At 37.4% G+C, this 11,035-nt stretch overlaps 1 protein-coding gene across 8 annotated transcripts; it reads left to right on the top strand.

Annotated features, from left to right (window-relative positions):
• The first annotated feature begins 2,964 nt into the window (after window positions 1-2,964).
• On the top strand, window positions 2,965-10,475 carry LOC133739015 (LYR motif-containing protein At3g19508). 8 transcript variants are annotated; one of them, XR_009860395.1, is made up of 7 exons: window positions 2,965-3,233; window positions 3,311-3,392; window positions 7,031-7,474; window positions 8,300-8,370; window positions 8,951-9,244; window positions 9,856-10,140; window positions 10,231-10,475. XR_009860395.1 is itself a non-coding variant. In XM_062166723.1 (6 exons), exons 2-6 carry the CDS (start codon window positions 8,344-8,346, stop codon window positions 10,289-10,291), a joined length of 351 nt encoding a protein of 116 aa, XP_062022707.1. In that variant the 5' UTR covers window positions 7,035-7,474; window positions 8,300-8,343; the 3' UTR covers window positions 10,292-10,475. The 8 variants fall into 8 exon arrangements, 2 of the variants coding, with proteins under 2 accessions (XP_062022708.1, XP_062022707.1); XR_009860394.1 differs by lacking the exon at window positions 7,031-7,474; XM_062166723.1 differs by lacking the exons at window positions 2,965-3,233; window positions 3,311-3,392 and having other exon boundaries at window positions 7,035-7,474; window positions 8,951-9,003; window positions 9,856-9,948; window positions 10,024-10,140.
• The last annotated feature ends 560 nt before the right edge of the window (window positions 10,476-11,035 follow it).

Here is an 11,035-nt window from a genome sequence, read left to right on the forward strand (position 1 = left end):
TTTTTTATTCACATGTATAAACTCTCAAACTTAAACAAAAAGTAAATCTCATCAATTTGTTATTGAGTATAGGTCTCGTTTATGATACATTGATGTATTACTACTTCAAGTTGATTAGTTCGATACAGAAGTAAGATGACTCTACGTCTAGGTCGACTCTGTTTGGCACCAGTTTAACTGCAGCTGGTCAACAGTCTCTTTTCTGCGCGGGCGAGCCAGCACCGTTCGGGTGCGGTCGTCGGGGGTGTCCCTTGACCTGACTTCTGTCGAGCGATTGTGGACGAGGAGAGCACCAACCTCGTCGCGGGGATTCTTTCTGCCTCGTGGTGAGGACTTTGCTGAGCTTCTTGAAAATCACAATCGATACTCAATATTGTAGATCGAGCAGAGCGACATCACCGGGAAAGGTTGAGATCTTGCTAAAGCGTGACTTTAGCTTGGCTGGGTTGCTAGGGCGTTACCCTTGCTTGGCTGGTTCTGTAACCGTTGTGGTCGCGGCACTACCGTCGGCTCCCGAGGAGACTAGGACCGAAGCACGTTGACAGAGGGTTTGGTGGCACTGAAAGTCGGCTTCTGAGAAGACTAGGACTAGGAGTGTGATCACCGCTAAGAGAGAGAGAAAGAGAGGGAGAGGAGTTGCTCTTAGAGAGGTTTGCTCTAGAGAGAACTTAGATCATCTTAAAGATGTTGTTGTTGAATGTGAATGGGTGTTTTAGAATGAGAGGAGAAAGTGTTTATATAGGGAAGAAAAAGAAGAGTGAAATGATGAGTGGAAGAAAAATAATGAAAGTAGATCTAAGTTCACTTGTAAAATATGGAAAAGATAGAGAAAAGATGAAATGAAAGCAAAGCATGAAGGTGCAGCAACATGGAAGTGGTGATGATCTATTAAAGAGATTGTAGAAGAAAAATATATCCAAGGAAAAAGAGAAAAGCATCTAGCTTTCTTCATGTGGGTAGGAAACATGAACATGTGAATATTGAGCTGGTTTTAGGTCAGTTTCTGCCCCTTTATTCCTTCAATTATTTCTCCAACAAGACTTCATTATATGCCTTCGACTTCTTCATATGAAATGTTCCACTATGAGTGTAGATCATCCTGACAAATTTTCAGATTTTTATTCCATGTGGTTGGGCCGAAAATGCAGCTGGACCTCTTACAGGTCCAGTTTTCCAGTTTTGCTTCTGTAGAAAATTGGGCTGATTGTTTGAAGGTCTTCCACTCAAAAAAAGCTCTTGTACTCTTCATAAGAAATGATCCTTGGGCTGTCTAGAATGGATCTGGAAAGTTTCAGCACATTTCGATTTCATTTGGTTAGTCTGCCACCCCTCCTTCCTTGTCTAGCTCGGTTTTTCCTAGCCGAAGTAGGAAAATATGCTAAAGTTGACTTGTCATACTTCCATAGTAGGCTTTATTTAGCCTCTAAATATATATTTCGAGCTTGTCGACAATATATAGCTTGAGCCACTGATATTGGCTCAATTTCTCCAAGACGTGCCTTGTCAGGCCAAAATGTTCATTTTGGGTCCAAACAGACTCGCTTAGCTTGATAATTAGTCTACAATTAAAGAGCTAGTTGCAATGGTAGAAAGTTAGTGTTACCAAATAAAAGTCCATAAGTATGAATGATATTTTGAATACCTCTGTACTTTTATTCATTTTTAAAAGTCCTAATTGAATACCCCTAGATTTTGGTGGAATTCATGAAGTCTTTAAAAATCCTAATTGAATACCTCAAGACTTTCATGGACTGTTAAAAGTCTATATTGAATACACCCAGATTTTTAAATTCCATAGATTTCTTTAAAAGTTCCACTAATTCCATATACAATACACCCCCCTACGTCTAGGTCGACTCGCTTAGCTTGATAATTAGTCTACAATCAAAGAGCTAGTTGCAATGGTAGAAAGTTAGTGTTAGATTTAATGTACCAATACTTTCACGGTGGATGACCATTAGTATCCAACCAAATACAGTTTGTCTTGTAAATTTGAGCTATAATATGGGACTGATTGATGAGTAAATTGATCTTGATGTATGCAATTTGTGATATTATGATGAACGGTATGTGTGAAGAGGAGGGAGTCAAAAATGAAATGAAATGAAATGCTGCAAAAAGGGCATATCACTTGATATTTTGTACCATCAAAATATTAAAGTTTTTTTGTAAGCATTGTTCCCAGTGAAGGTATTGGACATGGCTTTATGTTTAGATGTCAAACGAGTTGGTTGCTAGAAGAGAGACCTCCAAACCTAAAGAGCTATTTGAAGCTGCATTGAAAGTCTCCCAAGTAAAATTCTCATTGGGGATAAAAAGTTAGAAGATGCTAGAAGCGCAAGGAGACTGGAGACGGGTATGATCCAGCTTTCATTAATTGATGGCTTGGGTATTAAGGGGAATCCGATCTTGTAGATAGAAAAAAATGGAATGGCATTAGAAGTTAGGTAACTAAAAAAAAATTACTGAAATGAGAGGAACATAATGGTTCAAAGACCAAGCAACTTTGGTCGAAGATACTAATATACAGTTGATGAAGAGTAAATGATTATTCTCTTCTTAAATTCTGTCCTTTTTTTAGTTGCCTATTGCGGTTTCTTTGTTCTTATAATGTGTTCTTATGTTTACTCTTTCATTGTCCACTTTAACTTGTCTTGCCGCGATGACGATAACTTTCATAGTGATGAGGAACCCTAATGCTCACCGGGCATCATGTGTACAACAACAGGCCAATGAGTTCTTATTTGGCATGGCTTGGCTATGTCCTTATTTTCTTTTCCCTCCCCGTTGAGTATGTATGTTACTCTTCTATGACTCTTCTTAAGAGGTTGTAATCATTCTACGTACTACAATTATGTAACCTAGTAGCTAGCTTCGCTTGTGTAAAGGACACGTTACTAATTAAATTGTACACTAGGCCACTGGCTAAGCGGGCGGTGCCTATATATATAGTGAGTGGCCATAAACCTAAACCCGGAGAAGTTTCTACTTTCTAAAGCTTAGAAGAGAGAGAGAGAGAGAGAGAGAGAGAGAGAGAGATGTTGAAAGCTCTGAGAATCTACGCGGAGGTTCTGAGATTGGTGCGGCGGTTGCCCAAGGACTCTCGGCCTTACTACGCCAAGTACGTTCGGGAGAATTTCGTCAATTACAGAGAGGTCGAGGTCTCCGATGACCAAGCTCTCCACGACCTCTTCAATAGGGCTTACATTCATTCCCTCTGGGTCCTCAACAAGGTTAGCCTCGCTTCCTAATTCCTTTTGCCGATTCCTTTGATTTTGGACTCAAATTAAACTTGTGATTTGATTTGCAGTACTCTGTTGATGAATCCGCCGCCGATAAGTTGAAGAAGATCTGCAGCGGTTGAGGAGCTTCTTCTTCTTGTTTCTGGTTTCGTGAGTTTCTTTCTCATTTGTACTCATAATGAAATGAGGTTTTGATTGTTTTTTTTTTTTTTTTTTTTTTTTTTGCTTGTGGAAGAGTTAGTGGAATACTAGACAATGCTACAATGCTGTGTAAGGATTTTGAAATAATAAAAGAGAACATGTCTGAAAGATATCGAAATGCACTTGTTGGTTGCTTTTGCCTTTTTCCTTTTCCAGTTAAGTTCTTGATTTTTGAGCCTTACAATACATAGTTCTAGGATTGCGAAGAAGGATGTTTAGGATTTTCTTTGGCAGGGGAACATTGATTCTTAGAGTCTCCGTCAGTGTTGCTGTAATAGGTAGTAGAACCTTCTTCACGACCGTGATCTAGGATGATAGAGAAAACGATGCCCTTCATTGCTTCAAAACATAAAGACTAGGAAGTCAATTTGATAAAGTCAGGTGTTAGAGATTTTGAGATGGAATCCTGATGAAGCTTCGATGCAAAGTTTTGAGATATTTTGAGTTATGTGGTGGCTTCATCAATAGATTCGTCTGGATTATCTTTTTAGAAGACGCTGCTTGTGTATACAATAGAATATGTCTACTAACTGGTTCGTTAAGCTTCAGTTATATTGATTCTTGCAAAACAATTGTTGGTTCCTTCCCCACCTATATTTGTATTGGTTACCAAAACTTGGTAGCAGCATTCCCATTTAAGTCTGCAAACTCTCTGTTGTATTTAGCTCTTAAGTGATTTCTCGAAATTCCTAGAAGTAAGTTTGATGATTGTTTTTACTTTTGAGAGCAGAAGGATACCGTGAACAAAATCTGGGTGTGCTGTTTCAGACTTCCATTTTCAGCATTTGTTTCTTGTTCTTGTTTCTAAGTTTATTAACAAAAATACTACACACTAATAGTTTCATAGCAGTTCTTTGATGTTGAAGCCTATTAAATTTTTGGGGTGCATGTTCCATGTCCTTGTATTTCTCTACTTGGAGGAGTTCCTAAACCTTAAAAAATAAAACTCATCATCATGTGTGTTGTGTCCAGCCGCTAGCCTAAACTTGTAAACCCCTGGTTCTTTAGGTCTCTCTAAATTCTGAAACAATATGATCATGTGGTGTTTTGACCCACAAGCACCTGTATGAATGACTGGGCGTTTCTTTTCTTGGTACGAGCCAGATGTTTGGTTCGTGGTTAAAAAGGAAGGCCATTAATTTGACAAGAAGCAGAAAAATAGATTCTCATTTGGAGTGGAAGTTCAATAAATCAACCTGTGACTGTTACTGTTCAGAGCCATCAAATTAATGCAACAAATTGATAATGTGGCATATATTCATGTTGACTAGGAGTATTGTTTCTCTTTTAACTAAGCAAAGCAGGATGAGTTTATATGTATGAAAATGTTCTTTAAATTATTATGTCTTAATTTTTGATTCTTATGTTTTGGTTGGACATTAATTTTGGATGCCAGGGTCATTCGTTCTTCGATATGTGTAGCTGGTTGTGTGTCTGAGTCATTTCATGCTTGTATCATCCCTTGCCAAATAGATTAGATTGTTAGGTCTGACATGACTTCCGTATGTGTATCATGCTTGAGTTGAAATGGTCAGTGTCTCTTTTAAGCATCTCTAGCAAATCAGTTAGAGACCAACCTAGCAATTTTTAGCTGTCTTGAAACAGAAATAAGCTCCAGCAAACTAACAAAAGAAAAATAATTTCAACATTCTGACTTGTGAACAGTTGTTAGCCTGAACACTTCCTGGCTCTGTACTCTTTTCTTTTCTCTTTGTTAACAATTGAAAATAATAGAAAATTTTTGGCAATAAGTAGGCACAGAATTAGTCAGCCATAAATATATTTTCGCTATTTCAAACCAAACTTAATCTAGAGTGGTAGCTACTATTGCTGGATATGGGTCCAAGCCTCCAAGGATATGTTATTACTTACACAGAGCTTGCAGCCCATGCGTACATAGTTTTGGGTAAGAAATCAGCCAGACATAACCAAAAATTCATGTAGTGGTGCAAGTGATAAAGAGTCATTGATGCTTCTGCTTGGAAGAGAAACGTAGAAAGCTTTGAGAGTCTATGCTTATGTTAAGATTGGTGTGCTGAAGGACACGAGACCTTACTACGCCATGTACATTTCTAAGAACTGTGTATATTACAGAGAGGTTGGTCCACATGACCGAGCCCTCCATGAGCTCCTTAACAGGGCCTAAAGTCATTCCCTCTGGATCCTTGTCAAGGTCCCCTGTCCCACTCATTTTACTCTATACAAATTTATGACTTATTTTGCTTTTGGATACTCTATATTGTATTGCTTTGAACCATTTGGGTTCTCTTATGATTGCAGTATGTTGTTGATCAACCTGCAACTGGTAAGTTGAACATCTTCTGTAGTTAAAGCGCTTGCCAAATGGGCATTATTAGGCATCAAAAGGATGAGTTTGAGGCGTCTTCCCTTTTTCTAGAGCATATGTTTCTTCTTACTGATAATTTGATGAGTTTGAGTCACCTTTCTTCTGTTTGTACTTAAAATGAGGTTTTAATTATGGGTGTGAGTGAGTTTTTGCAATAGTTGACAATGCTGCAATGCTATGAGGAGTTGAATGTGTTTTGCAAATCCGTTGAACACTTGCACTGATAATGAGAATGTACTTAAAAAATATGTCACTAGTTCATGACACATTTTCCTTTTTGCTATTAGTTAGACAGTTTGATGCCATAAGGAGTTGAATGTGTTCTGCAAATCCGTTGAACACTTACAATGGGAATGTATTTGAAAAATACATAACTAGTACATCGCACTTTTTCCTTGTTAGTATTATTTAGACTGTTTGATTCTTTAGGCACTTGCTTATTTCATTTTCTTTTTCTTATCCAATTGAGTTCTTGGTTTTGTTATTGGAAACTATTTGTTCCCTTGTTTGTAACTAGCCTTATTTTAGTTTTAATGTCTCCATCTTGGGCTCTTTTGGAATATGAAACTTGGTTTTTAATTTCTTTAATCAATGTATTCTAAAAGAGATTCATATGAGCATTCAAAGCCTAAAAATTCATTAGTTCTAGTAGTTCTCTCAGCTAGGTTCAATGAATGAGATGATTCCTGGGATATACTCTTTGCCGGAGAGCCATATAATGGGCATGGAATTGTAAAAGTTAGTTCTGTTGGGTTTTGTTTCGCGAAGCAGGTTTTTGATAGTAAGCTCAGCAGAAAACACAATTGTTTGTGTTTGCACTCCAAATGAGGTTTTAACCATTTGCTTGTGAAAGAGTTGGTGAAATACTAGATAATGCTCCAATGCTGTGTAAGAATTTGAAAATAATGAGAATATAATTGAAAAATATCAAACTGGTATCTTGGCACTCTTTTATTGTTGCTATTAGCTATTTGGTTTCTTTTTTCTGCACTTCAGTGTTGCTTCTTCTTCTTTTTTTTTTTTTTTTCCCCAATTAAGTTTAAGATTGATATGTAGCTAACCTAGTTTGGTTTTGGTTTTGACATCCTGCATGTGCTATATTAGGCTATCCATTAAACCTCAAACCCTATTAAGTAATAAATGATTTAGACATTAACTGGGCTTAGTCATACACTCTTGTTGCGAGAGCAATTAAACATTCTTCGTAGAAACTAAATTTTGTTGTTTTTGTTTGGTGAAGCACATTCTTGCCGAAATGAGAGAAGGATCTTTCAAGAGTCTGGGAGCACTTCCTTTTCCCCTGCCGCCCTTTCTAATATCTCTCTAGTTCTTACCTTTGGGTTATAACTTATGCCTGTGTGCTTTTGGCTTTTGGCAGCAGAGTGTTTTTTCCTTTGCTGATTTTGCCATATCTGATGACAAGTAAAATGAAATTGTAAGGCATGTTTCTTTGGACTAGTGATCAGGACAAACAAATAAACCACGTGTAAATTATGGCTGATTTTGTCCCCAAAATATGGTGTTGGCAAGTGTACGGGTCCGTAACATTTAGGAGATTATGGGGAATCAAAGTCTTCTATATGCTATACTTGCGTACTGCTTCAATTCAGACATCATGCTTGTACATGAGGTTCTGCATATCTGTGCATTTTATTCCTTATCATTTTATCAGGAGAGATTAAAGGTACTGTTCACTCTTGTATCTCAAATTTAATTTTTAAATGCATACTTAGGTACTCTCTCTCTCTCTCTTTCTTTCTTTTTTTTAAAATTTTATTTTATTTCTTATTTTATAACAAAGCATACTTAGGTTCTCTAACTTTAGACTATTTTCCTCTTATCTAAAAGACTAACAAGGAGATTATGATAATCAATTTAAATTTGAAAAGCATTTAGGGTTTTAGGCCTTGGGGTATTTCTCTCTAAAACCCCTTAAACAAATCTGAGGGTCGACACAAACCCTCGGTCGAAACCATGAAGAGAGTCCAAAGCCAGGTCCTCTCTCTCGGACACCACCTCATTCCTCTCCGACTTCAACAATTCCGTCTGCGGCAGCGCGTCTGTTGGCACGTCTCACGAGACCTGCTGGTTCATCCGACGAGCCCTGGCCTCGTTCCAGGAGCTCAAGGAGCCGAGGTCCGATCGAAAGCGGAGACTGCACAGGCCGGAGACTCGAAACGATGACGCAATTTCTTCTCATTGATAATTTGACACAGAAGTGTATGTGTTTGACACAGAATTGAAGTGTTTGAGTTTTTCAGTGGCTGTTAATGGTGAAAGAGCTGGTGAATTACTAGACAATGCTACAATGCTGTGTAATGATTTGAACTACTAATGAGAATGTGTTTGAAAATATCAAAATAGTTTCTTGATGCTGTTTGTTAGACTATTTGATTCTTTCTTTCTGCACTTCGTAGTCAAACGCTGATCGATGCACATACATTTATGCATGCATACTATGGCCTCTGCTTGCTAAGTTTCACTTTTAACCTTCTAATGCCATCTACAGCTCCAAGGGTACAAATTAAAAGAATACTGACAATTCTTGCCGAAATGTCTAGGAGCCCCAAGCTATCTGAGGTAACATACACTTCCTTTTCCCCTGCCGCCCTCTCTAATATCTCTCTAATTCTTCCCTTTGGGTTATGAATCATGCCTATGTGCTAATTATGGCTTTTGTCAGTAGAGTGTTTTTTTCCCTTGCTGCCTTTTTCTGTATCTGATGGCAAGTAAAATGAAACTGCAAATTTGGACTAGTGATCAGGACAAACAAATAAACCACATGTACGTACAATGTGGCCGTTTTTGTCCCCAGAATACAGTATTGGCAAGTGTATGGGTCCATAATAGTTAGGAGATTGTAAATCGAAGTCTTTTACATGTCTAGTACTATACTTGTGTACTGCTTCAATTCAGACCTCATGCTTGTACATGAGTTTCTGCATATCTGTGCATTTTATTCCTTATAATTTGATCAGGAGTGATTGAAAGTATTGTTCACTCTTGTATCTCAAAGTTAATTTTGAAATGCATACTTAGGTTCTTTTTTTTTTTTAACAAAGAATACTTAGGTTCTCTAAGTTGTTCAACTTTAGACTGTTTTCCTCTTATCTAAAGACTAACAAGGAGAAACTTATTTATTTTTATTCCTCTGCACCAGTTCCACGTAAAGCCTCATCAGGCAAAGGACAAAAGACATGGTGGCATGCTGAGGTTGATAGAATTAATCTTTTCTCCGACAGAAGAACAGATTTGCCAGACATCTTCTTCATAATGTGCTGATTTAAGAAAAAATAAAATAAATATTAATAAATGAAGATCATAAAGGAATTTTGAAAGCAGAATTATATTAAGGACTACCTCGAAGGCTAGGATTGTCAGCAAAGACAATACTGTTGCTTCATGGGATGCAGATTTCTATGTTAAATTGTTGATGATGCAGATACAAATTTAGGTAAAATCAACTCCCAATTCCTATGTTCCTTTTGTCAGTGGAGAAGCACTAGACATCTTTTTCTCAGAAAGCAAAGAAATATGAACCCTGAGAATATTCATTATTCAAACTCAAAATTATGTGTACTGGTATACTAAGGTACCTCATCCTTGATGTTTGCGCAGAGTGTTTCCATGCTGAGTAATGTATGATGTAATGAAGTGTCATAAAATTGGTTTTGCATATATAACAGAAAATTTGTTCAAAGTTCAAAAACCGTAGAATGGCTCTTCTGCAATACAGCTAAATAGGATTCTTGTTTAAGGAGTTGTTATCCATATTTTGGTCAATCTTTCTGTGCATCGGTTCTTGATCCATTCGGGCCTGTAAATCATGGAATTGGAAGGCATTTATTACTTTGGTATTTGTTTTTCTTTCTCCTAGGTATTGCTTTTGCCAGATGTAATTTTTGAGTGGACTGTTGTCCTCTTTTTGAATGTTGGGGAGGTGTTTCACTCAAAGTCTTCCAAATAAGTGCTTATTGGCATTCTTATCTTGCTCAATTGAACTCTTGGTGGTATCATTCTCCAATTAGTCTTATTGGGGTGTTAATTATCATCATACTTTTGTAGGTATATTTGGAGCAGCTCTAGCTGGAGCATCAGTCGAATCCCTGCTAATAGATCACTGAAGTCTGGTCCAGACCATACAGTGCTTTCTCGAAAGTAAGCTGTCCCCTCTTAAAATTATTTCTTCCAGCGAGACATCATTGGCAATCTTCCCCTTGCCTTGCTCATCAGGAGGACGGTAAGGAGGTCCATTATTGGAAGTTGGCATGGAAGCAGGTATTTTCATCATGCCACAGGGAGTCTCTATGCTAGCTCAAAAGACTTGGCTTCTTACATGTCAATTAACCGGTAAGTTTCCATGTCCTGTACATCTGTAACTTTATAGTATATGTAAACTTAAATCTGTACAAAAATCTAAAGAAAGGTAAACTTTTATAGGATCAGAGCAAACCTAAACCTCAAGAAGATACAGATCAAGAGAAGCCAATTGCATGCTTAAGCAAATTAAAGGGTGAGCAAGAAGGATGCTTGAAGCTTATATTGATTGTAAGGTCAATCTTTTACAGCCTTATACAATACACATAGATTCTAGTTTCATTTGTAACTTCAGCTTACTTTTTATCTCACTTTATCTTTGTGAGAAATATAAAACTGCAATAAAATGCTAGTGGCCACCTTATGAAGATACTCTTAAGAGCTTGAGCAGCGTGGAAACCTACTTGCAGCAATTGGTAATCATATTGATCCCATTTCAAAATCGATAAACAGAGGCTCTGATTATATATTATAGACATAGATGTATCTCACTGCATATATAGAGTTGTCACAGTTGCATTTATTTCCGGCTTGTATAGTGATAGCAAACACAATCTGGTTTAGAAGTTAGGGCAATGGGAATTAGAATGTCAGAAGGAAAAGGGTAGAGCAAGACAAGGAAGTGCTTATTGTTTAGTGCTGCCTCAAAAGAAAATTTTGAATTAAAGGCTACTATAGACATTCTATTGTATCCACTTTGATTTACTGTTATCTTTTACAATACAAATCAAATTTGCAAGCATGGAAAAACATCTACTTAGAAACTTGGTTCTACCCATAAATATGGAGATCGAAATTTCGGTAATTTGTTCAAGACTGGCTCCATTTTTCCATCTTCCATATGAAATATACCCACCTATTCATGTTGAAGGCCTTGCATCAGTCGTTGATTCGTGAAGTATATACAATTGGGCTTGCACCCAGGATG

This window comes from Rosa rugosa, chromosome 3 (assembly GCF_958449725.1).
Source record: "Rosa rugosa chromosome 3, drRosRugo1.1, whole genome shotgun sequence".
Classification (NCBI taxonomy): Eukaryota; Viridiplantae; Streptophyta; class Magnoliopsida; order Rosales; family Rosaceae; genus Rosa; species Rosa rugosa.